At 45.7% G+C, this 23,598-nt stretch overlaps 1 protein-coding gene across 2 annotated transcripts in view; it reads left to right on the top strand.

Moving 5' to 3' along the window:
• LOC140425496 (nucleotide-binding oligomerization domain-containing protein 1-like) overlaps positions 1–23,598 on the top strand; it is a 43,207-nt gene that overhangs the window by 2,621 nt on the left and 16,988 nt on the right. The window contains exons 2-7 of one of the 2 annotated variants that reach the window (XM_072509823.1): positions 1,693–1,917; positions 6,986–7,160; positions 14,795–16,604; positions 19,252–19,335; positions 21,157–21,240; positions 21,340–21,423. In XM_072509823.1, coding sequence (XP_072365924.1) covers positions 1,732–1,917; positions 6,986–7,160; positions 14,795–16,604; positions 19,252–19,335; positions 21,157–21,240; positions 21,340–21,423 — 2,423 coding nt within the window. In that variant the 5' untranslated portion in view covers positions 1,693–1,731. Of the gene's footprint in view, positions 1–1,692; positions 1,918–6,985; positions 7,161–14,794; positions 16,605–19,251; positions 19,336–21,156; positions 21,241–21,339; positions 21,424–23,598 lie in introns of those variants that run through there. The other variant, XM_072509824.1, reaches the window with a different exon arrangement.

The raw sequence follows: 23,598 nt of genomic DNA, 5'->3' as shown, positions 1-23,598 counted from the left end.
CACTTACCAGTTGTGATAGCAAATTCAGCTGTAATGCTTAAGAATGAAAACATTAAGCGGGTGTCACGTAGGTACATTTGAAATTCGGATGAGGACAGTGATTTGGATCTGCTTTGATAGCCTGCATGGCCGAACAGGCTGTTGATATTCCAGATGAAAAAATGAGAATTGACTGGTATTGCAGGGAGTTTGGCACCGATGGGAGCCATGCCCCAGCATGTGTCATGAGGAGTAGGAAAAAGGTGGAGAGAGGATGGAGAGGACCTGTCTAATCTTCAGAGGTTAAATCAAACTTCTCTTACCATGAGCTTATGGAGCGCTGGGGGGTACACAACACAAAGGAGAGGAAGAAGACCCATGTGGTGCTTGGGAAAGCTGATTTAAGTTACGTGGCTTAACTGGTTTTAGAAGTGGCCACAACCCCAGTATCATCCAACAATAAGCGCCTTTCAGGCGCGGTTTGCTGTGTTAACAACTGTTCAAAAAGGCAGAACTGAGCAAAATCTCTCTTCCCCTTCCCAGATGTGTTCTTGTGAAAGTCACTTGTGAGGGGAAGTTTTGATCTGTATTAAGGTACTGAGGGGAAATGACGCAATCGGCAAACATGTGCGACGCTGAGAGAGGTTTACTCTCCAATTTAAAACCACTTTCCTAATTCATCCCCATTTCAAAATTCTAGAATTGCCCTGGAGTCTTCAGGAACGAGAGACTAATCTCCACAACACTTGCAGGCAAGGCAGGAGAAAATCACAGGGACGTTAAAAATATTGTACTTTTGTAAACTTGATTTTTGCTTATTGGTCATAAATAATTTATGAAATCTGGAGCGTCAATTCATTTTTCAGGTGTTGAAGGAGGGCAGTGCACTGCAAGCACAGACAGCTTGGGTATGTCAACCATCACTATGCAGTTGCAGACATTTACCACCAGGGGCTCTTTGGAGTCAGGTTCTGAAGTCTCCCAGTTCCAGCACCATTTTGTCAATGAGCAAGCCAGAACAAGACTGGTTCCAGGGATGAGGAACCTCCGTAATGAGGATAGATTGGAGAGGTTAGGACTTCCTCCTCGGAAAGAAGAAGGCTAAGAGGAGATTTGATAGAGACGTTCAAAATCATGAGGGGGCTGGAGGGTAGACGGGGAGAAACTGTTCCCACTCGTAAAAGGATTGAGAATAAGAAGGGCACAGATTTAAGGTGATTTGCAAAAGAAGCAAATGTGGGGCGAAATTCTCCTACCCGCCCCGCCACATTTCTGCGCCGACCGGCCGGCGGGAGTCTCCGTAACACCGGCCGGTCAATGGGGTTTCCCATTGTGGGGCACCCCCACGCCGTCGGGAAACCCCCAAGCGCCGGCAGAACGGAGACTCCCGCCGGCGGAGAATGACGCCCAGGATGTGAGAAAAAGCTTTTACACACCAGTGGCTCGGGTCTGGAATGCACCGCCTGAAACTGCGGTTGGGGTAGATCAAGAGGGCATTAGATGATTACTTGAATAGAAACAATTGCAAGGAAATGACAATAATACATAATGCTCGTTTGGAAAGCTGGTGCAGACACGATGCGCCAAATGGCCTTCTTCTGCGTCATACCAATTCTGTGATTTTGTGATTCTGATAGTATTAGTCAGCCGACTGTGGTCAAATTATTAGTTTGAAGTAAAATAACTGACAATGCTAGTGTTTGTTTCCTTTAGGAAAGTGGATTTTGATTTTCATAAAGACGTGACAGTACTATGGAGCAGACAGCAGTTCGTAAACAACGGGTTCCCTCTTACCTTGATCTCCTCATGGTGCATCGGGTGGAGTTAGTGAATGGAATTAAAAACACTGAGTGCATCCTGGATAACCTGCTACACTTGGGATACTTCACATTAGAAGATACTGAGTTCATACAGCAGAGTATAACTCAACATGACAAGGTACAGCTAACCAAGAGATTACAGTTATTTTATATACAATAAGTGGACAAAATTTGGAAATTTGTGCAGTCACTAGGTTGAAGTTAGTTTGTAGATCTAAAAATGTGTATGCCAACTTGTGTGGTATAATATTTCTGTGATACCGATTGCATCTCCCTAATTACTCCCATCATATCCAACACCAATAGTAGATCCTTGACAACCTGTACTTTATCTTAGTGTTATACAGTGCTACAATTACATAGCAACTAATAAGACATTTGAATTCCCAGTGACCGACTTGACGGATTTCACATTTTAATACCTTTACTCTAACCAACAAACTAAAATCAACATCAACCAAACATTAGTGTATTAGTTGCCTAAGTAAACTTCAGAAAAGCTATTTCCTGTCAACTTCCTAACATAATTGAAAATCCCAACACAGAGTTTATAAGATACATTGTACTCTCCACAGGATGCAGTCTTTGTACGAACCAGTCCCAAGTTACTCACCACTTCTAATAGGCTTACTTCTCATTTTATTGAGTTATAATGTTCAGTATCCATCGGAAATAGTTGTCCTCAATCTTCTGATAATCTCTGAACTGACTTTCAGCAGCAAGACCCACTCCCGTGATACCTTCTTCCAGCCACCCCTATGCAAATCTTCTTAAACCTTCACAGGTCCCATCTCTTCGACCAGAGAACAAGTTCCCAACAGCATCCTGCCTGGTGCCTAATAGAAAACAGCCTTTTTCCTCTGTGGTTCGCAACAGCTATCTCTCTCTGGGATTCTCTATCTCTGTCCAGGATTTCTGAGCCAGTAGGTCTGGCAGCAGTAAAGCCAGCTGTCCTTTCCTTTGTCTCCATCTTGCTTTCAATAGGACCTGAGCCCCTGTCCCCATGTCAACTAGGTCACATGAGCTTAGCACTGGGAAGAACTAGTAGGTTGATCCTCTCAGCTTTTCTATTTTGCCCTGAATTAAAGGAGATTGTTTAAATCATAACCATCTTATAACGCTTGAGTATTGCTGGAAAAAGATATGCTGTTGAAGCTTTTTGTCTGGCTCCCATCATTCATTAGAATACCAAATTTCAAATACAGCAATTTATGCTGCATGAGAAGAGTGCTGATTTGTCGGCTAGTGGATTCTGATTGGTAAAGGAGTTTGAGAATGCACCAGGAAACAGTTAACTGCCAAACATTGGTTTAAATTCAAACCAGGCAGGTAGACCTTGAAAGATCAAGGCATTGCCCCAAGGAATGAACCAGGGAATGGCTGTTCCCCAAGCTTTTATTTTGTTGAAAAAGATACAGTTTGACCTGCTCCTTCAGTGTACAAATGGCAGGACCCTGTATATTAATATATGTAGCTCCAGCACACATTGTGAACTACACTGCGAGCCCAACTATTAATCTCAATTTGTTTGTAGATGTAATTCTTAACACAATCAGGATTGTCTATCAAGGGCTGTCTTAACTGTGGAATTATATCTAATATTGGACACCATGTTTTGAGTTTTGCAAGCACAGGCTGGTCGGGTACGATAAATACTTTGCTGGTTGCAAAAGGCAAAGGGTCTGCTTTTTGATACGATCCATTTGTTTTTTGAAATGCATGGGATGCACCTGTTCCCTGGTGTGTTCTGTCTGGCAATGCCTCAGCCAGTCCACTTGCCAACCAATCGGCACTCTCTTCTCTTGCAATCTAAAGTATTCTTTCCTTTACTATTGGTGTTCTCGTGAATCTGTCCTGATGAGTGCTAGACAAAAAGCTTTGTCAGCATGTCTCTTTTTCCAGCAATACTCAAGTTCTATACCACCAAATGACCATCTCATCAAACCTTACATTCATAATATCAACAGTGCCTTACTCTACATCAAAGCACAAATTTACAAGGCCAAAATCAGTGGCTCTCCAGCCTTTTTTGGTTGTAGAGCTCCTTTTCAAATGGATCAATAAACCAGAACCCTCGCATGTAAATTATAAGACTATACTGTACTCATAACACAGAACTGCTGCATTTAAAGAGCGTTTAAATAATGTTTTTAAGGAAACAAGTAACAATGTGGAGAAATTTGAGGACCCCTTTACTGCTATACATAGTGATGACGCAGGCTAGACAAATCAGAGGAGAAGCGATAAGTATAATTGCCCTAAATTTCCAGTGTGACCCAGCAAAACTACCTAATGTGGTTAACAATGACCTGTTAAAGGCATACATGCACAATCTGTTCACATGTCACATTCAGTGCGCACAGCTCTTGGCACAAAACAGTATTAACAACATCCAAACCTAATTTGCACCCTTAACAGGATCAAAGCAGATTATTTTAAGATTCCGAAACAATTTCCCATAAACATCCGAAATTCCTTCCCACCAATTCTGTTGCAAAGCACTCTCTGTGTAAATCAGCTCAATAACTCTGCTTATTTACATTATTGCAACATGGTGGATCATTTGACTAAGTTGAGCTGACAGCTATTACACAATTACAAGGAGGAAACCAGTCAGAAAGTAATATGGACAAGAAAATGCTGGAAATACACAGCAGCCAGGCAGCATTATAATGGCTCTGCTCACTGCAAGTGGCCAAATTGAATGCATCTTAGTATCAGAGCAACAAGCTGGCCTGCCACTCTCCCCACTGCCAAAAGTAAATACAAGACTCACACAGAAATTCATGACAGCCGAGGTGCCCGTCACCATGGACTCCAGTTTGTAAACCATTGATATAACATATGTCACTGGCTGCGTTCACAGTTCAGCTGTACGCAGTATGACAATATAATTTAAAGAATTCCTAACGTTCTCCCTCAGATTTGTGATCCATCCCATCCGGCTCCAACTTACTGCTACAATTCTTTGGATTGTTTGAGCTATGTTGGTGCAGAGAGTAGGGAGGGCACTAGCTTCATTGTACAAGAGATAGGGGGCCTTCCCAACCTGGAAAGAACCAAGAGGAAGGGGATAGATGAGGACACCCAAGTCATTGAGAAATGTGAAACAATGAACTCAGCCAAGTGCATGGGAAACAATTTGCAGCACATGTGTGATTAAGATTAATATGTGCCCTGCCATTTTTTTTAAGTAAACCACCCTTGTGGAATTATAATTTGCAAGGTTCCCAACTCTGCTTTGCATAATTCACAGGCCATCATCAATCAACTGTGTTTCATGCATTTCAAACTGATTTACACAAAGGAGCAGATCTTGTTGGGGTTGGGCATCCCGTCACGTGCCCATTTAGTTAGGAGGGGTTGTTTATTTATTTTTCTCTTTGTGCTTGAATGCATCTCAAGTACTCTCCACTGACTACTTAAACGTTGCTAAGTGCTTTCCGCGGTTGCAAAAGAAGAAGTGAAACCACTTAGCCGCTTTGAACTGGTCAGGAGCAGTCAATTATAACAAGGGTGCTTCTAAACATTGTGGTTGGGATCAATTGGGCTTCCAGCTGGTAAATGCATGCTGGTGCATGCAGATTGACACTTTGTATGTTCCCGCTAGTGTGGGACGGGTAGCCTGCCATGAGCAGTGGTGCGGGAGCGGAGACTGGGGATGGGTCTGCTGCCCTGCACCGCTCCCGTTTTTCGGCCGACGCTCCATTCTCTGCCCAAACGGGATTCCCTATTGCAGCGGCGGAGAACAGAGAATCCCGCCCAATATTTATATGGCTAGTTCAGTTTCTGGTCAATGCTAACCACCAGGATGTTGAGAGTGGGCGATTGAGTGATTGTAATGAAATTGAGCGTCAAGGCTAAGATCTCTCTTGTTCTCTAACAAGATTGGCTGCACACGGGTAAGATTGAACAGTTTAAATTGTTCTCTTTCCAGGTCAGAGGTTGATTAGTATTGGATTTTAAATTATCGTGATTAAAATGGTACTTTAAAAAATATAAATATTTTATTCCAAGGCTTTTTCATACAAACAAAAGTAGAAGAACAACCAAACAACATTATACACAATCCACTCCCTCCTCATCTTTCTCCTTCCCCATTTGTACCCCGACCCCTCAAACCACCCTAAAGAAATCAATAAACAGCTTCCACCTCCAGGTGAACACATCCACCGACCCCCTCGAGACGGACTTGACTTTCTCCAGCCTCGGGAATTCCGGCAGGTCGCTCAGCCGCAACCCCGCTTTCGGCGGCTCCCAAGTTCCGCCACCCGAGCAAAACCCGTCTCCGGGCTATCAGGGAGGCAAAGACCAAAACATCAGCCTCCCTCGCTCCCGAGTCTTCTGACACCCCAAATATCGCCACTGTTGCAGATTAAAATGGTACTTAATATTGTTACATACAGGCCTAATATTCTATGGTAAGTGTAATGGCCAATTATTTTGAAAGTTCAGGAAGGGGCAGCACAGTGGTTAGCATTGTGGCTTCACAGCGCCAAGGTCCCAGGTTCGATTCCTGGCTTGGGTCACTGTGCGAAGCCTGCACGTTCTCCCTGTGTCTGCCTGGGTTTCCTCCGGGTGCTCCGGTTTCCTCCCACAAGTCCCGAAAGACGTGCTGTTAGGTAATTTGGACATTCTAAATTCTCCCTCTGTGTACCCGAATAGGCGCCGCGGTGGGGTTGCGAGGGGCTTTTCACATTAACTTCATTGCAATGTTAATGTAAGCCTACTTGTGACAATAAAGATTATTATTACTTTTGAGGTGATCTGCCATTTGAACAGAAGGAACAGGTATAGGCCAATCAGCCCTTGGGAGCCTGCTCCCTAATCCAATAAGGTCATGCATGATCTACTTCAGCTCCACCTTCCTACACTATCTCTGTATCCCCGTATTCCCTTATGATCCAACAATCTATCAATCTCTGCCCTGAATAAACCCAGTGACTGAGAATTCCAAAGCTTCGCAACCTTTTGTGTGAAGAATTTGCTCACATCCATCCTGCATGACTGGCAAGGGCCTTCACGACTGCGTCTCATGTGGAATTCTCCTTTTCATTACGGAGACGAACAAATCATTTTTGCCAGGGCTGAAACCTTTATTAAATTGACGCAATAGGTAAAGCAGAGAAATATGAACCAGTTCAAAACCTACCCAATGCAACCTTTTTTAAAAAAAAAACTTTCAGGTTCGTAAAATGCTGGATATAATCTATGCTAAAGGAGAAGAAAGTGCTGAAGTCTTCCTCTATATCCTGAATTGTGCCAAAGAGGTTTACTCGGATTTGCATCCCTGGTTAAGAGAAATTCATTACTGCCCGTCAGAACAGCTACTGAACAAGCCAGTGCTGATTACAGATACTGGTGAGTATTTCACAAATACATTTGGCTTTTGGATTAATGAAACAATTCAGGGCCGAGAATTAATTCCACGGGTTATCAAATACCTTTCTTGAAAGAAGGCGATTTATTACTGTGATCCTTCGGGAAGTGAGTGTGGCTGAGAGCTATACCATTATCTCACAATTAATACTGTAACCAGTGATTGTGCTCCATTGTAAAAACCCTAAATACTCTCAGAAACCAATTTGGCTTGTAATTATCTCCTCGAGAAAACATTTCCCTCCAAGCCAATGTGGCTGCCACCTCACGTATTTCATTCATGGTTGTGAATTAAAGCTAATTGTAATCAAATTAACCGTAGTAGTTTTAGAGCAGAGCAGTTTATGCGATTGGCGCCTCGAATGCTGCTGAATATCAATAGCCATTCCGTCCATTACTGACGCACCATGGTGGCAGTCTGTACAATCCACAGCAGGGTTTCCCAAACTTGTGATGTTCCTGTTGGATGGCCTGGTTTATTACAAGAACACTTGTAGTTAAAGTTGTAAATCATTTACTAACATTAACGGGGGGTAAACTATAAACTAGACAACAGATGAACAATAGCAAAATCATGCACATGTGGGCTCTCTCTTTTACTTCCTCCAGCCAGTGTGAGGGGGTCACCTGACTTTGCATTCACTTATATACTAGTGAGACTCCTAGTGGCCAGTCGGTGAATTACATAACAACCATGATATCACTACAAATGTGTTCCAGCCATGGAACACTTTTGAACTCCCCAGATTATTGACAGAACCCCGAAAAACATTTTTTTGTATTGAAGAGTTAACCCACAAAAAATGTTGTTATTGTGCAATAGGTAGAAACTTACAAAAACACTTTGAGAAAAGTGTTTGCTATTTCTTGTGTGTATTTATTAAATTAAAGCGTTTTCTTATTCAACAAATACTTAAGCTGTACCTTTTTGTCATTTTTAGTGAGAGAAAGGCTACTGCTTCTCTTGCTCACATACTTGAGTGTTGCTGGGGGAATTGCGGTGGTGGCCATGGAGTGAATAGTCGCACATTTGGTGGCTCCCACTCGAGATAGATTTTGTTGGTCCTTCCCCACCAGTATGAGGGGATTTTGAGGCCAAAGGGTGTGTGAGTGCCCAGGGAAGGTATACGCCTCTGGTGAGGCTGGCGTATGGCTCAGCAGACAAGAAGGACCTCAAGAGCAGCTGGAGCAGGAACGTTTTTTGTGGTGCGACACAGGTGAAGATGTCTCCGGGCAAGGGGGCATGGCTACCCTGGAGAACACAAGCATGCTGGAGAAGGTGATGGTGAAGGGGGCCTTTGGCCGGCCCCTTGAGGTGGATTGGGTGAACAGGGTGCTGAGGAGGCCACATGTGGGGAAGCCACCGAGGGCGATGGTAGTGAGGCTGCATCGATGTTTGGACAAAGAAAAGATCCTGAAATGGGCAAGGCAGACCAGGAAATGCACCTGGGAAGGGAGTGAGCTGCGGGTCCACCAGGACCTGGGATGAAGGCCGGGTTCAACTGGATAAAGGCTGCCCTCTTTAAGAAGGAGGTGAAGTTTAGGGTTTTGTACCCAGCCCTCTTGTGGTGACACATCAGAAGCAGGAGTACCCGTACCAGCCTCCCCGAACAGGCGCCGGAATGTGGCGTCTAGGGGCTTTTCACAGTAACTTTATTTGAAGCCTACTTGTGACAATAAGCGATTTTCATTCATTCAGAAAGCATAGTTGCGGGGGGGGTGGAGAATTGGGTTGGTTCTTTGTTTGAGGGCGGGAGGGAGGGGAGGGAAGGAAAGGGTGGAGGGTTGCTAACATGGGAGTGATTGGTGTGGCACAGTTGGGAGGGGAGAGATGACGGCGGACATTTTGAGGGTGGGCTGGGGGTGTGTGTGATAGAGGCCAGGGCTGGCTCAAAAAGGGATATTGCTGATCAGCATGGGAGGGGGAGGGCAGGGAACCCCTGACCAGGGTGGTCACGAGGGTTGAATGGCTGGTTAAATGGTCACGTGTGTTCACACATTTGAGGAGGCTGAAGGCAGATAATGGGCGGGATTCTCCATTTGCTGACACCAAAATTGGGAAAAACAATTGGGCGGGGAATAGGTTCTGACGCCAAAATCACGGCGGGCGCGATTTGACGCCAAATCGCAATTCTCTGCCACCTCAACAGCGTCAATGCGTACCGGAACGCATGTACAGTAAACACTGTTTGCATATCATTAGCGGGCCTCACGATGTTCTTCCTCCGTTGGGCCGAATTTCCAATGATGTGGTTCACTTGTCTTTTAAAAATGGTGAAACCAATGTCATGGCTGATGAAGGAGAGAGAGGAGATAGGACACAGAGAGGAGTGACTGGGGGCTGCCGGGCCGGACACTGGTCGGGCTGGGGGAGGTCCCTGCCAGGGCCGGAGGGTGGGGGGGGTGGGGGGGTACAGGCTGAGTGACCAGAGTGATCCCCCAGGACACTGAGGTGACCCCCCAGGACACTGAGGTGGTTTTCAGTCATGGACTGCCATTTCCGCAGCCTGCAAGGCAGCCATCTTGCTGTGCACCCCACTGACCATCTACCTTCGGCCCTGTTTCTGCAGAGTGACACCAGCCATATGGGTGGTCACACCTCTGCCACCTGCCAGCGGCCCACCCAGGGCTAAGCCCACAGCTGCCCCTACGGGGGCCACGGTGCATGCCGCTGTGAGAGCAGTGCCAGCCAATGATACCCCTGGCATCATGGACAGGCGCCAGGGCCAGAGGCCCCTATGGTGCTGGGCACCGATGGGGCCAGGGGTGCAGGGATGGGTGGGGGGAGCACGGGGGCAGAAATCGCAGTGCCAACCGGGGCCACCATGTAGCCCGGTGGACCTGGTTAGGCATGGGGGTATGCACCATGCTAACATTTCAGCCCTTCAGCACCTGCAGACAATGGATTTTGGAATTCAACCAGCAATGGTGGCCTTCCTCCTAGTCGCCACAGCCCTGGGGGTACCCTGCGCTTGTACAAGCTGGAGCTGCTCGAGGAGGAGGAGCTGCAGCAGTGGAGCGCGCCATAGCGGAGCTGCAGAGGGACAGGTGGCAGCCGCCCAGGATGGAGAGTCGGCTACCCAACATGCCAAGAAGGTGCCGCATGAGGCTATGTGTGTACTGGCACCGCCTATCATTCGTGGACCTGCCAGACCGGGCCCTGTGGGTGTCATTCATCCATTTCTTAAAGGAGAATTGAGGGGTCGGTGGCACAGTGGTTAGCATTGATGCCTACGGCGCTGAGGACCTGGGTTCGATCCCGGCCCTGGGTCACTGTCTGTGTGGAGTTTGCACATGAATGAATGAAATGAAATGAATGAATGAAAATCGCTTATTGTCACAAGTAGGCTTCAATGAAGTTACTGTGAAAAGCCCCTAGTCGCCACATTCCGGCTGGTACGGGAATTGAACCGTGCTGCTGGCCTGCCTTGGTCTGCTTTAAAAGCCAGCGATTTAGCCCAGTGTGCTAAACCAGCCCCTCTGGTCCAGCCTCTCTGGAGAATAAACCATTCTCCCTGTGTCTCTGTGGGTTTCACCCCCAGAACACAAAAATGTGCAGGTTAGGTGGATTGGCCACACTAAATTTCCCCTTAATTGAAAAAAATAATTTGAGTAATCTAAATTTTAAAAAATAAGGAGAATTCAGGGGTCAGCAAGGGGAAAACTTTTTTTCGGGGGGTTAAGGGGGTTAAAATGGGGAAGGTGCGACATGTCAGGGGGGTTTGAGGGTTGTGGTTGTTTATTGGGCTGATTTGTCATTCTTCGGATATTCTGTGTATATATGTTAAATAACTTAAATTAGAATCATAGAATTTACAGAGCAGGAGGCCATTCGGCCCATTGAGTCTGCACCGGCTCTTAGAAAGAGCACCCTACTTAAGCCCACAACTTCACCCTATCCCCGTAACCCAGTAACTCCACCTAACCTCTTTGGACACTAAGAACAATTTATCAAGGCCAATCCACCTAACCTGCACATCTTTGGACTGTGGGAGGAAACCGGAGCACCCGGAGGAAACATGGGGAGAACGTGCAGTCTCCACACAGACAGTCACCCAAGCCAGGAATTGAACCTGGGTCCCTGGATCTGTGAAGCATCTGTGCTAACCACTGTGCTACCGTGCTGCCCAAAATTACATTTTTTTTAAAAAGTGCTGCTGGGGAGTTGGATTCTGCTGTCAAACACACACATACACACCACACTCTCATCTCTCTCTCTCTCTCTCTCTCTCTTACACACATGCACAGTCCCACCTCTCTCTCTCTCTCTCTCTCTCTCTCTCTCACACGCACACACACACACACACACACACACACACTGAGCGGAATTTACCGACCAACCCACTGTTTTTTTCAATGCTGAAGGTGGCCCACCAACAGGATTTTCTGGTCCTGCAGTAGTCAATGGGATTTACCGTTGGCTGCACCCCTAGTCGCCGGGAAATCCGCGCCATCGATGGGACCAGAATATCGTGCCGTTGTGGACAGCTGACAAATTCCGCCAACGTCTCACGCCTCTCTCTCACAAACAAACACATAACACTCTCTCTCTCCCTCTCTCTCGCTCTCTTTAATATCTCTTGCTCTCTCGCTCTCTTTAATATCTCTCTCGCTCTCGCTCTCTCTCTCGCACGTGGCCATTTCCCTCCATTTCTCTGAGGAAACTTACCCTCCCGCATTCCATGCCTGCTTCCTTATCTGGCTTCCGTGGTCACTTCCCCTGATGTTGAGGGGCCGTACCTGCCTCACTCTGCTGCCCGATCACCTTTGCTCTCAGCCCTGCCTGGGACTTTCAATACTGACTTTGCTGCTATTTAAAGCTCATCAAAATAAAAGGCTGGCTTCTGCGTGATTGGCTGCTGATAGGCTGACTAGTGCACCTATCAATAGTCAACACAGTGTGAAAAATACCTTTGACTGGACAAGCTGGAAGGACAGCTTCTTAAAATTTAAAACAGCCGTACCTACTGCGGAACCCTGGATGACTCTTAGCGAAATGCAGTGTTCCATTGAACCCAGTTTGCGAAACGCGACAGGGTGCAATGCAAGAAACACACCAAGGTTACATTGACAGCATCTCCTTTCCCACCAAAAGCAGCAAAATGATGGGGCAACATCACATTAAACAGTAACACTGCTGACTTAGAGAGATGCCATTTCTTCATCCATTGCTGGGTCACTATCCTGGAATTTCCTACCTGACACTAATGTGTGAGCAACTTCACCACAAGGACTGCAGGGGTTCGAGGAGATGGCCTACTGACACCTCTTCAAGGCAGAACCAATGAGAATCAATGAATATGGCCTTGCCAGTGATGACCGTAGACTGAAAATAAATGCACATGAGATAAAAACAAGCAGTGGCAACATTGAATTCACAAAAGTGTATCAATATTGATATGTCTTTTTCCCCTGATCCTTAATGGTAAACTAGATGTATTCCTCTGCTGTTGAGAAGGCACTCAAGCAGTCTGTTTCCAGGCCCCCACAGTCTGCCCTGTAGCCAGTTCATGTCTCCTCTTCCAATCAGGACATTCCATCCGATGTTTACTATCCTCTCAAAGGAATGCCGAATCATCTGGCAAGCAACTTTTTGGGAAAGCACATCTGGATCTTGACACGGCTGCAGCCTACATGGCTGAGCATTGTAAGAACATGAGAGAGATGTAGGCCATTCAGCCTTTCCACATTTTTCCACCATTCAATCAGATTAGAATTGATAGGTAGTGTGACTCCTTGGCTCTGTAACCCTGAATAACTTTTCCAACATTCATTCCAGTTTTCACGTGTTCAATGAAAACAACTTTTGGAAGAGTGCATTTCAGATTTGGACTACCGTTTGTGTGAAGAGCTGATTCTGGCATTACCCTTAAATGTCTTAGTTCTAATTTTGTAACCACTATTCTGGACTCCTGCAGCAGAGGAGGTTGTTTCTGCCTTATTGCTCCTATCAATTTTTAAAGTCATCTTAACGCCTGATTTAAATCACCTCGGATAATCTTCCCCATTTAAGGGAATACAGGCCTAGTCTATGCAACCTGTCCTCTTGTATGTTAACTCATTTAAGCTCAGTACAATTCTGGTGAACGTGTGCTGCACGAACTCCATCCACAGCCAATACAGGGTGCAGTGACTGAAGCAATTAGAGTAAGATAGCATTCTCCTTGTCAATTGATTTAAACACATCAGTGGCTACTTTACGACTCTTCTTTACTTCACATGAAACCAATTATTGTCACAGTCATGCCACAAGTAGATGCACTTTTCTTTTGCATTTCCTAATGAAATCCCCAGAGCATTCAAAGAAAGCTTTATATCAAAGTGTAACAACATACACGAGGTTATATTAATGTGATTGGGTTTAGGCTGTGTGATTATTCGTTGCACTATCAGTTACATTCAAAAACAATCATAGAACAGAGAACATTACAGCGCAGTACAGACCCTTCGGCCCTCGATGTTGCGCCGACCTGTGAAACCACTCTAAAGCCCATCTACACTATTCCCTTATCATCCATATGTCTATCCAATGACCATTTGAATGCCCTTAGTGTTGGCGAGTCCACTACTGTTGCAGGCAGGGCATTCCACGCCCTTACTACTCTCTGAGTAAAGAACCTACCTCTGACATCTGTCTTATATTTATCTCCCCTCAATTTAAAGCTATGTCCCCTAGTGCTAGATATCACCATCCGAGGAAAAAGGCTCTCACTGTCCACCCTATCCAATCCTCTGATCATCTTGTATGCCTCAATTAAGTCACCTCTTAACCTTCTTCTCTCTAACGAAAACAGCCTCAAGTCCCTCAGCCTTTCCTTATAAGATCTTCCCTCCATGCCAGGCAACATTCTGGTAAATCTCCTCTGCACCCTTTCCAATGCTTCCACGTCCTTCCTATACTGCGGCGACCAGAATTGCACGCAATACTCCAAATGCGGCCGCACCAGTGTTTTGTACAGCTGCAACATGACCTCATGGCTCCGAAACTCAATCCCTCTACCAATAAAAGCTAACACACCGTACGCCTTCTTAACAACCCTCTCAACCTGAGTGGCAACTTTCAGGGATCCATGTACATGGACACCAAGATCTCTCTGCTCATCCACGCTGCCAAGAATCTTACCATTAGTACTCTGTCTTCCTGTTTTTCCTTCCAAAATGAACCACCTCACACTTTTCTGCATTAAACTCCATTTGCCACCTCTCAGCCCAGCCCTGCAGCTTATCTATGTCCCTCTGTAACATCCTTCCGCACTGGCCACAACTCCACCGACTTTAGTGTCATCTGCAAATTTACTCACCCATCCTTCTACGTCCTCCTCCAGGTCATTTATAAAAACGCCAAACAGCAGTGAGTTTATCACTGCGCAAAAGTTTATCAAATGAGGATTATTAATAGAAGCTTTGCTACTCGGGTACATCAAGAAAAAAGATATGATTACACACTGCTTTGGATTACAGTAAATATATATTTTCCTCCAACGATTGTGATGGTTTTATTTTAAGCTCAAGAAAACACCATAGGAAGTAATGACAAAAATAAATCTTTCCACAATCAGCTCATTGACATAACTAGTCACAAGATCTCTCACAGTTGTTTTGTACATGTCTTTCAGTCTGCCAGTATACTGAAAAGCTCCGAGGTGAATTGCGACGAGATACAAGGTTGACTTCATCATATGTCCAAAAGGAAGGTACTCTGTTTGATGATACTTACACTGAGACGCTTATGGAATTAATCAATGCTGTGAATGAAACGAAAGGAAACATTTCCCACTTGGAGGATTTGTTCAGTGACACTGGAGTCATCAATGAAGATGCAGAAACAGTCTTTGTAACTGGTGATGCTGGGCTTGGTAAGACCATACTGCTCCAGAGACTTCAGAACTTGTGGTCCAAAGGGGAGCTCTGTGCTGATGTGAAATTCTTCTTCAAATTCAGATGTAGAATTTTCAATAGCTTTAAGAGGGAAGATAAGGTGTCTCTCAGAGATCTACTGTTCAAATATAACTGTTACCCTGACAAAGATGCTGATGAGATATTCAGCTACATCCGACATCACCCAGCTTCTGTCCTCTTCACACTGGACGGGTTTGATGAAATCAACGTTGACTGTGACCTCAGTGACATCCCTGATATCTCCTCGCCCTTTGAACCCACGCATCCTGTGGCCCTTTTGATGAACCTTCTTCAGGGGAAATTATTAAAAGGCTCCAAAAAATTATTGACAGCAAGAACAGGCACAGAGCTACCGTTGAGCATGGCGAGAAAGAGAGTGGCACTGAAAGGCTTTTCCAAGGACCATTTACTGCAGTACTCCAAGAAGTTCTTCCAAAACGAGGCCCATCGAACTTTGGTTTTGACCCAGCTGGAGGCGAACCCTCACCTTTGCGGTTTATGCTCAGTGCCGTTGTTTTGCTGGATTATATTTAAATGTTATGAACACTTTCAATCTGAGCATAACTCCCAGCGGTTATCACATTCTGTTACACTGACTGATATTTACCTGGTCATGATTGAGGTCTTCCTCAACCATTCTTCTCAGGCCATTCTAAATAGAAAAAATGCCAAAAGCCAGATACATTTGTTCACATCCAAAAAGGAAACTTTGATGCGGATTAGTAAACTCGCTCTGAAAGGCATTGAAACCCACAATTTTGTTTTCAGCCAGGAGAAAATTGCAGCAGCTAAGATTTCCGAGGAGGATTTACAGTTGGGCTTCATCAAAACTGTTAGTCATTATAATGGATGTGGGAACCAGTCGACGTATGAATATATTCACTTGACGCTCCAGTCATTTTTCACGGCTTTTTCATTAGTTCTAGATGATGAGATCCATCCACGGGACCTCCTTGCACTGTTCAATAATGGTAGTAGGCCAACAACATCAACCCACAGGCTAAATGAATGGGTTTTAGCTTTCTTGAGCCCTTCAAGGTATTCTTCCACAAATGTCCTCCAGTCATTCAGCGAAAATCTGCAATTTACCTTGCTGTTTCTTTGTGGCTTGCTGTCTGACCGCAATATTGATCTGTTGCTAAACCTGGCCACTCCAGGAACCGTGAAGGAAAAGCAGTCGGTACTGACATCCTACCTGTCCAACTGTATGAGGACACATGTGCAAAGTCTTCCTCGCTCCCACCTTGCAGATGGTTGCAAAGTTCACATGCTACCACGTTTCATTTGGCTGATGAGGTGCATTTTTGAAATGCAGAATGGGGCAGCAGCCAGATTGGCAGCCAAAGGGATCAATGCCGATTATATAAAGCTGAATTACTGCAATGTTTCTTCTACTGACTGTGGTGCCCTTGCATTTATTTTGCGCCACATCCAAACACCCCTTGCACTGGAGATGGACAACAACAATATCAATGATTATGGTGTGGAGCAAATGTTCTCCTGTTTCGGTCAGCTCACAGTCCTCAGGTGAGCACTATGCCCAGATTTTTCGTGCTTTCTGTCCCCATCACATGGAACTGAGGTGCTTTCAATAGAATTATCATTACTTGAGATGTTAGCATTCACCCTTGTTTATACAGGATTAGGCTTCATTTTAAAGGCATCAGTCTCATCCCTGAGTCAAACAGTCATGGGTAAATCTGCACTCCAGACGCTGGTGCAGTTGATCCAGACCAACTGCTGTATCATGAGAATGCCGCAGTCGGAGGTGCCATAGAATCCTTACAGTGCAGAAGGAGGCTATTCAGCCCATTGAGTCGGCACCGCCCCTCTGAAAGACCACCTCACCCAAGCCCACTGCCCCGCTCTATCCCTGCAACCCCATAACCCCACCTAACCTTTTAAAGGACAATTTAGCATCGCCAATCCACCTAACCTGCAAATCTTTGGACTGTGGAAGGAAACCGGAGCACCCAGGGGAAACTCACGCAGACCCATCTTTCAGATGAGGCATTAAACCAAGCCTATCTGCCCCCTCAACAGGATGTAAAATATTCCACTCAAAGAAGATACTACCTTGAATAAAAGCAGGGGAGTTCTCCCCAGTGTCCTGACCAACATTTATTTTTCATATAATGCTCATAGGAAAAAGCCATTTAACCATAGTACCTATGTTGACTGGTAGAGCAATCGGATTATAGGTGGCACGGTAGCACAGTGGTTAGCACTGTTGCTTCACAGCGCCAGGGACCCGGCTTCGATTCCCGGCTTGAGTCACTGTCTGTGGGGAGTCTGCACGTTCTCACTGTGTCTGCGTGGGTTTCCTCCCACAGGTCCCGAAATATGTGCTGTTAGGTAAATTGGACATTCTGAATTCTCCCTCTGTGTACCCGAACAGGCGCCTGAATGTGGCGACGAGGAGATTTTCACAGTAACTTCATTGTAGTGTTAATATAAGCTTCCTTGTGACACTGATTATTATATTAATCCTGCTCACTCCCTTGCCATACCCCCATTACCATGCACTTATCCAATTCTGTTTTGAATGTTACTCTTGAATCGATTTTCACCACTCTTTCATGCAATGCATTCCAGATCCCCGCAACTATTGTGAAAAAAAACTTTCTTTTCCTTTTTTGAAAAAGTTTTTATTGAAATTTTACATCTGTACAGGGGATGAGCAAGACGGTTGTATGTACAATTTGCATGTTCCCCTTTCATCAGCCTTCTACCCCCTCCCCGCATTTTTGTTTGTTGTTCGGGCTCCATTTTGGGCCCTTCCTTCTGTCTTTCAATTTGTATTTGTAAATCATTCTTTTCCAATCACCTTCATTCAATGTCCCTGGCATTGCCCTTCTACCACTGCTAATAGTTTCTCTTTATTTACGCCATCAAAACCAGTCATGATCAAATTTCCTCTTAATATTCTTTGTTCAAAGGCAAACACCCCTAGCTAATCCAATCTCTCCAGGTAACTGTAGTCCTTCATCCCTGATAGCATTCTTGCAAATCTCTTCTGCATCCTCTGCAAGGCATTAACATTCTTGCTGAAGTGCACTGCTCAGAATTGGACACACTACTCCAGTTGACGTCTAATCAGAGGTTTATAAAGGTTTAAAATAAATTCCTTATACTTATTAATACACCAACGATTCTATGTGATTAAAATAAACAAAACCTTCTTGCCCTCTATTCTGTACAGATTTGAATGCAAGCCCCCCCCCCCCCCCCCCAGGTCTTCCTGTTCTTGCAACCCTTTTTAAATTGTACCATTTAGTTTATTTTTTGCCTTCCCACATTCTTCCTCGCAATATGCATCACACACCATTTTTCTATGTTAAATTTCATCCACCCTGTATCTGCCCATTTCAACAATCTTTATTATTTCTCGAGTTTCATTTCAGTGACAAACTCTGAAATGATGCTTTTTATATCCCAATCCCAGGTAAACAAAACAGTTTATCTAGAAATTCATCTTGCTCCACCTTAATTTCTTGAATTGCACCAAAGGAGTCCTAGGCACCATGATCAAAGGCAAGAGCTGATACAATGCCAGTGGGATCCTGGGTGGCATTTTGCAGTCGCTGCCCAACTGAGGAAGGTGGCTCGCCTCGCAGGGCTGCTGGCCCAATCAGAATGCCACAGCTGGCGATGGCCACTGCTGAAACTGCAGTATGAGGGAGAAGGTGCCTCAATGAAAGGTACCCTCAAAGATTAGGTAAATTCTGTTGGGCAAGATGGGTCCTGATACAAGTAGTTTCCAGCAATTGAGCGATGGAGAGGGGCAGGATGGGAATGAGAGGCCATTGCTGCTGAAGGGGTTCCTTCCGTGAGCCTTGGAGTGGCCAGATAGAAGGGCCTTCATGGGCCCCAGGATTTAACCTGCAGCCTCCCCATGTGGTGGTAGGACCTTTTTGATGTGGGCAAAATGTTGGCAGGGGTGGGAAGTGACCCGTAATTGGACACTTCAATGGCTTAATTGGACATGCTGCTGATGTTTCTGCAGCTGGTAACTTCCCCTGCCATTTTAACAACCCTCCTGTCTCCTGGCCCATTAGCACTGGGCTGGTAAAATGTAGCCGTGTATTTGAAATTGCACATGGAATATCATCTTTCCTTGGAACAATCGTGCACAAGTTGGTCTGCTTCTAATGTATCTTTTCGATTGAAACAGGTTGAACGTAAATCAGATCACAGACCATGGTGTCCATATCTTGGTAAAAGAACTCAAAAAGCATCAGAAGATCAAATCACTCGGGTGAGAGCATGTGATCCTAATATGTCTGCATGATTTATTCCAATGTTTTGATTAGATTTTTCTGCCCTGTTTTACACTCTTCCTCGATCTGCAATCCCACATGTGTTCTTGCGGCAATAAAGTCTTTCATTCTCTTTGGCAGTACTGCTGCTCCTTGTACTGCTGCTCCTTGGCTGGGCTGCATGATAAAAGTACTTGGCTCAGGTGAGAGAGAGGTTAAACCGAGGTCCCCTCTAGCTTCTCAGTTAGATGGAAGGAGATCCCATGAAGAAGAGCAGGGGAGCTCTTCCCAATGTCCCAACGAATAGTTATTCCTCAGCCAGCTGCTTAGCCAATCATTAAACTGTGTGTGTGGAGCTAGTTGTGTGCAATCTGGCTGACACATTTTCTACAGTACAACGGTAGCCCCCACTTCAAAGAAAGTGCCGCAAATCTCTTTGGGATGTCCTGAAGGGTACGAAAGCCGTTTATATGGATGTAAGTTTTCCCTTTCATTTAGGGTCCAGGATGGTAGACTGTTAAAATGGAAATGGCCCACTTGCCAGCTTATGCCTCATCTACCAAGTTAAGGGGAAAAAAATGAAGTTTAAAAAGAATTTAAAAATTTGAGTATCCAATTAAGGGGCAATTTAATGTGGCCAATCCACCACACCTGCACATCTTTTGGGGGTTGGGGGGGGGGGGGGGTGAAACCCACACAGACAAGGGAAGAATGTGCAAACTCCACACAGACAGTGACCCGGGGCCAGGATCGAACCGGGTCCTTTCCTTTCCAGGACTATGATGCCATTGACTGCCCCTGTGGCAAGTACTCCCCCTAGTGTTACAGCGTCAGTAGGTGCAGCCTTTGGGACACAGTTTGTGACTAATCTAAGACACAAGGTACAATAAACCCGGAATGTTTGGGAGAAACGGATTAATTTGTACTGATTGATGATGGTAATATTTGAAGGAACTGAACATCTGTCACAAAACCTCGTCCTCTTGCACATCAGCATATGGAACAGTCTGCCAGATCATGTGGGGCAGGCCAGATCTGAGGGACCTCCGCTATGTGGAAAGACAGTTGGGATTGTTCTTCTTAAGAGTAACGGGTATATTTAATAAACATTTTTGAAATGGTGGGGTAGGCGGGCCTGTCCCTAATGAAGTCAATGAGGAGACATGTTTTCCACTGACAGGAGAATTGGACACAAAATGAAAATTTGGCTAAAATCCCAGAGGGGAGATGAGGAGAAATGTTTTAATGCTGTGATTTGGAATTCTCTACTTGAAAGGGTAGCAGAAGCAGATTGAATAATAGAATTAAAAAAGAATTGGATAAACATATTGAAAGGGAAACCTTTGGCATGCCATGGTGAAATAGCAGGGGAGTGGATTAATAAAATAGCTTTGCAGGAAGCTGGCCTGATGGAGCAAGTGGCTTCCTTCTGCGCAGAAAGATTTTATGGTTTTGTGAAACCACTTAAATCATTAAAGAAACAATTGGGAGGCTGCAATTGGAACGGTAGAGTCTCTCGATGATGGATTTGGATTGGAGGTCTTGTGACAGTGGTAGCATCCCTACCTCTGGACCAGAAACTCCAGGTTCAAGTCCAACGCCAGAACTCATCAACCAGGGAAGGAGTGTTCATAACATGGTTCAACGGCTGATAATCAGCTCCGGAATCCTTCCACTACTTCCCCTCTATTCCCCAAAAGGAAAAGAAGTTTCTGTGTGAAGATACTCAAAAAGAAAAAGCCCATAATTACCTCATGCTTTGGTTAGTTTGACACTTGTTTTTGAATGACTAAAATCCAATGCTGCCTACCCTATTTCAGACTTTACAGGAATTTCATAAGTGATCTTGGGGCGAGGGATGTTGCTGAGCTGATTGAAGGTTGCCCCAGTCTCGTTCATTTGAGGTGAGTCACTTTATTGTGGTCACAAATGGTTACTCCCCCTGAAAATACACTTCCAGTAAACTGTAAAATGATTTGTATTATGCTGTTACCTCCAAATAGGTTGGGAGCTAACATGATCACCCACGAAGGAGGAACTTGTCTAGCCAAAGCAATCCAAAAAAGTAAAACTGTTGAAGATGTCGGGTAAGTTGGACTGGCACGTTGGGAGGTATGTGTGGAGGAGCTAAAATATATACTGGCCGAAGGCTACCAAAATATTAGCACCAAATGCCTGCATGTTACTAGATCTGACATATTGAAAAAACATTGCCCCTGAGGAGATCCCTGTTATAGTAGTGAATGACAAACGCAATCTTCATGTGTTGACGCCTGTGATATGTTTTACTCTTTGAAATTCCGTTTAGAAGAGGTCTAAAAGAGACAGGTGATTAAAACTGAAATTAATTAATGGCTTTAGCTGGGCATTGTGGAGGCTTACCAAACTTGGCAGATAGAGATTTTGAGTGGACACAGTTTAAACAGGAATTGAATGTATTCCCTTGTTGATAGGCTTTGATGGATTATTTTTCTTTCTATCTGTCGAGACTCAATAAAAGGAAGATGTATGCTAAATGTCACTCTAACATAATGGGCCGGATTCTCCGGTCCCTAGCCACGTGTTTCTCGGCAGAATGCTGGTCGCTAGCGGCAGGATTTTCTCCTCCCGCTGCTTGTCAATAGAAGTTCCCATTCAAGCCATCCCGCGGGGCCGGGAACCCCATGGGTGGGGGTGCGCTGTCAGCAGGAACAGAGAGTCCCAAAAGCCACAGAATTATGCCCAATTTGATTCTTCATTTTTGTATCTCAAATCTAATATTGGCAATCCTGAATTTAACTTGGGTGTTTGAAAATTATTTGAATTTCAATTCATGCAATTGGGAGTGAGGTATAGATGGTTCCCGACCAGATATCAGTAGAAATCAGTGCTTTTGTTGCATTGGGCACGATTCTCCGTTTGATAGACTGAGGGTGCGATCCAATGGCCACGCTGCGCCGGAAACACAGCTCGCCGTGGCCATTGAAAGCCGGAAGACCCCCACTCCCGGTTCTTCCCGGCTCGCAATGCCTCGTGAGATTCAACGTAATCCCGCGAGATGTTGCAATGTGAATCCCGCCCACAATGGGCAGGATCACTTTTTAGCAAATTGCCTATTAGAGCGAGGTTTAGTGCAGATTCCCGAGGTACCTGAGGCTTTGGGATTCAACCCTTTTCGCCTCAGAGACTTCAGGTGTGCGCTGTTCAGCACTGATCCCTGCAAACTGGGACCAGATGGAAGGCACTCGTGGGGGTCTTCCAGGGGATTGCAGGCCCCCAGCTGCATGCCCTTTGGTCAGTGTGGTGCCCTGGCACTGCTGGTGCCACCTGAGTACCCTGGTAGTACCATCCTGGCACCTGGGCAGTGCCACCTGGGTGCCAACCTGGCACTACCAAGGTGCCCAGGTGGCACTGCCAGCTGACATGGGCACTGCCTGGCTGCCAGTTGGCTTTTTCTGCATGGGCTTTCAGGTTGGGGTAGCCCAACGTGGGTGTTGGGCGTGCAGGGGGAGGTCGGGAATTGTTTCTGGGGCCTCGGAGATTGGGATGCCAGTTAAATGGCTTTAATGGGGAAATTCCATTGCCAATTACAATATCTCGCTACAATGGGGAGTTCTGGTGAGCGGAGCTTCCCACTGTACAAAACGGGGCTATGTGTGGCCTAGGCCACGCGTTCTCTGTTAAGGCCACTTATTTAACGTGAGTTGCGTCGAATAGCCATGTGTTTCTCGGCACACTGAATGTCGGGAAACATGTGGCTAAAAGCACTCGCTAGGGGACTTGGGGAAAATCGCGCTCTGATGCCAGAACTGAATAGCATGCGGTTTGCATTCCCGTTGGGGGCGCTATTCAGGGAGTAATTCAAGACATGTTAATAGGCCAGCACTCTGCCCACGTGAATTGAGAGCAATTCCCATTGACGCTGGAGTCTGATTCGCTGAGGCCGGAATTAGTGCTGGCTGGAGAGCCTGAGTAGCTGGAGCTGTTCAGACTCCCCACACACTCTCATTCCAGCCAAGAGGATGGCACAAAGGAGATCTGAACCACACATTCTCGACACTGATCTGAATAGGATGCTGGATGCAGTGGAGGAGAGGCGGGACACTCTTTTCCCTAGCGTGGGCAGGAGGCTCCAGCCTGCCATCCTGAAGCTGGCCTGGGAGGTGGTGGCAGAGGTGGTCAGTGCTGCCAACCTGACCAGGCAGACCGGTGCCCAGTTTCAAAAGAAGATGAACGACCTCTTTAGGGCTGCTCAGGTGAGTCACCACTTCTGTTCCTCTGGC

The sequence above is a fragment of the Scyliorhinus torazame genome, chromosome 6 (genome assembly GCF_047496885.1).
Source record: "Scyliorhinus torazame isolate Kashiwa2021f chromosome 6, sScyTor2.1, whole genome shotgun sequence".
Classification (NCBI taxonomy): domain Eukaryota; kingdom Metazoa; phylum Chordata; class Chondrichthyes; order Carcharhiniformes; family Scyliorhinidae; genus Scyliorhinus; species Scyliorhinus torazame.
Note: the sequence above shows the minus strand (reverse complement) of the source record. Positions and strands in the feature narration are given on the sequence as shown.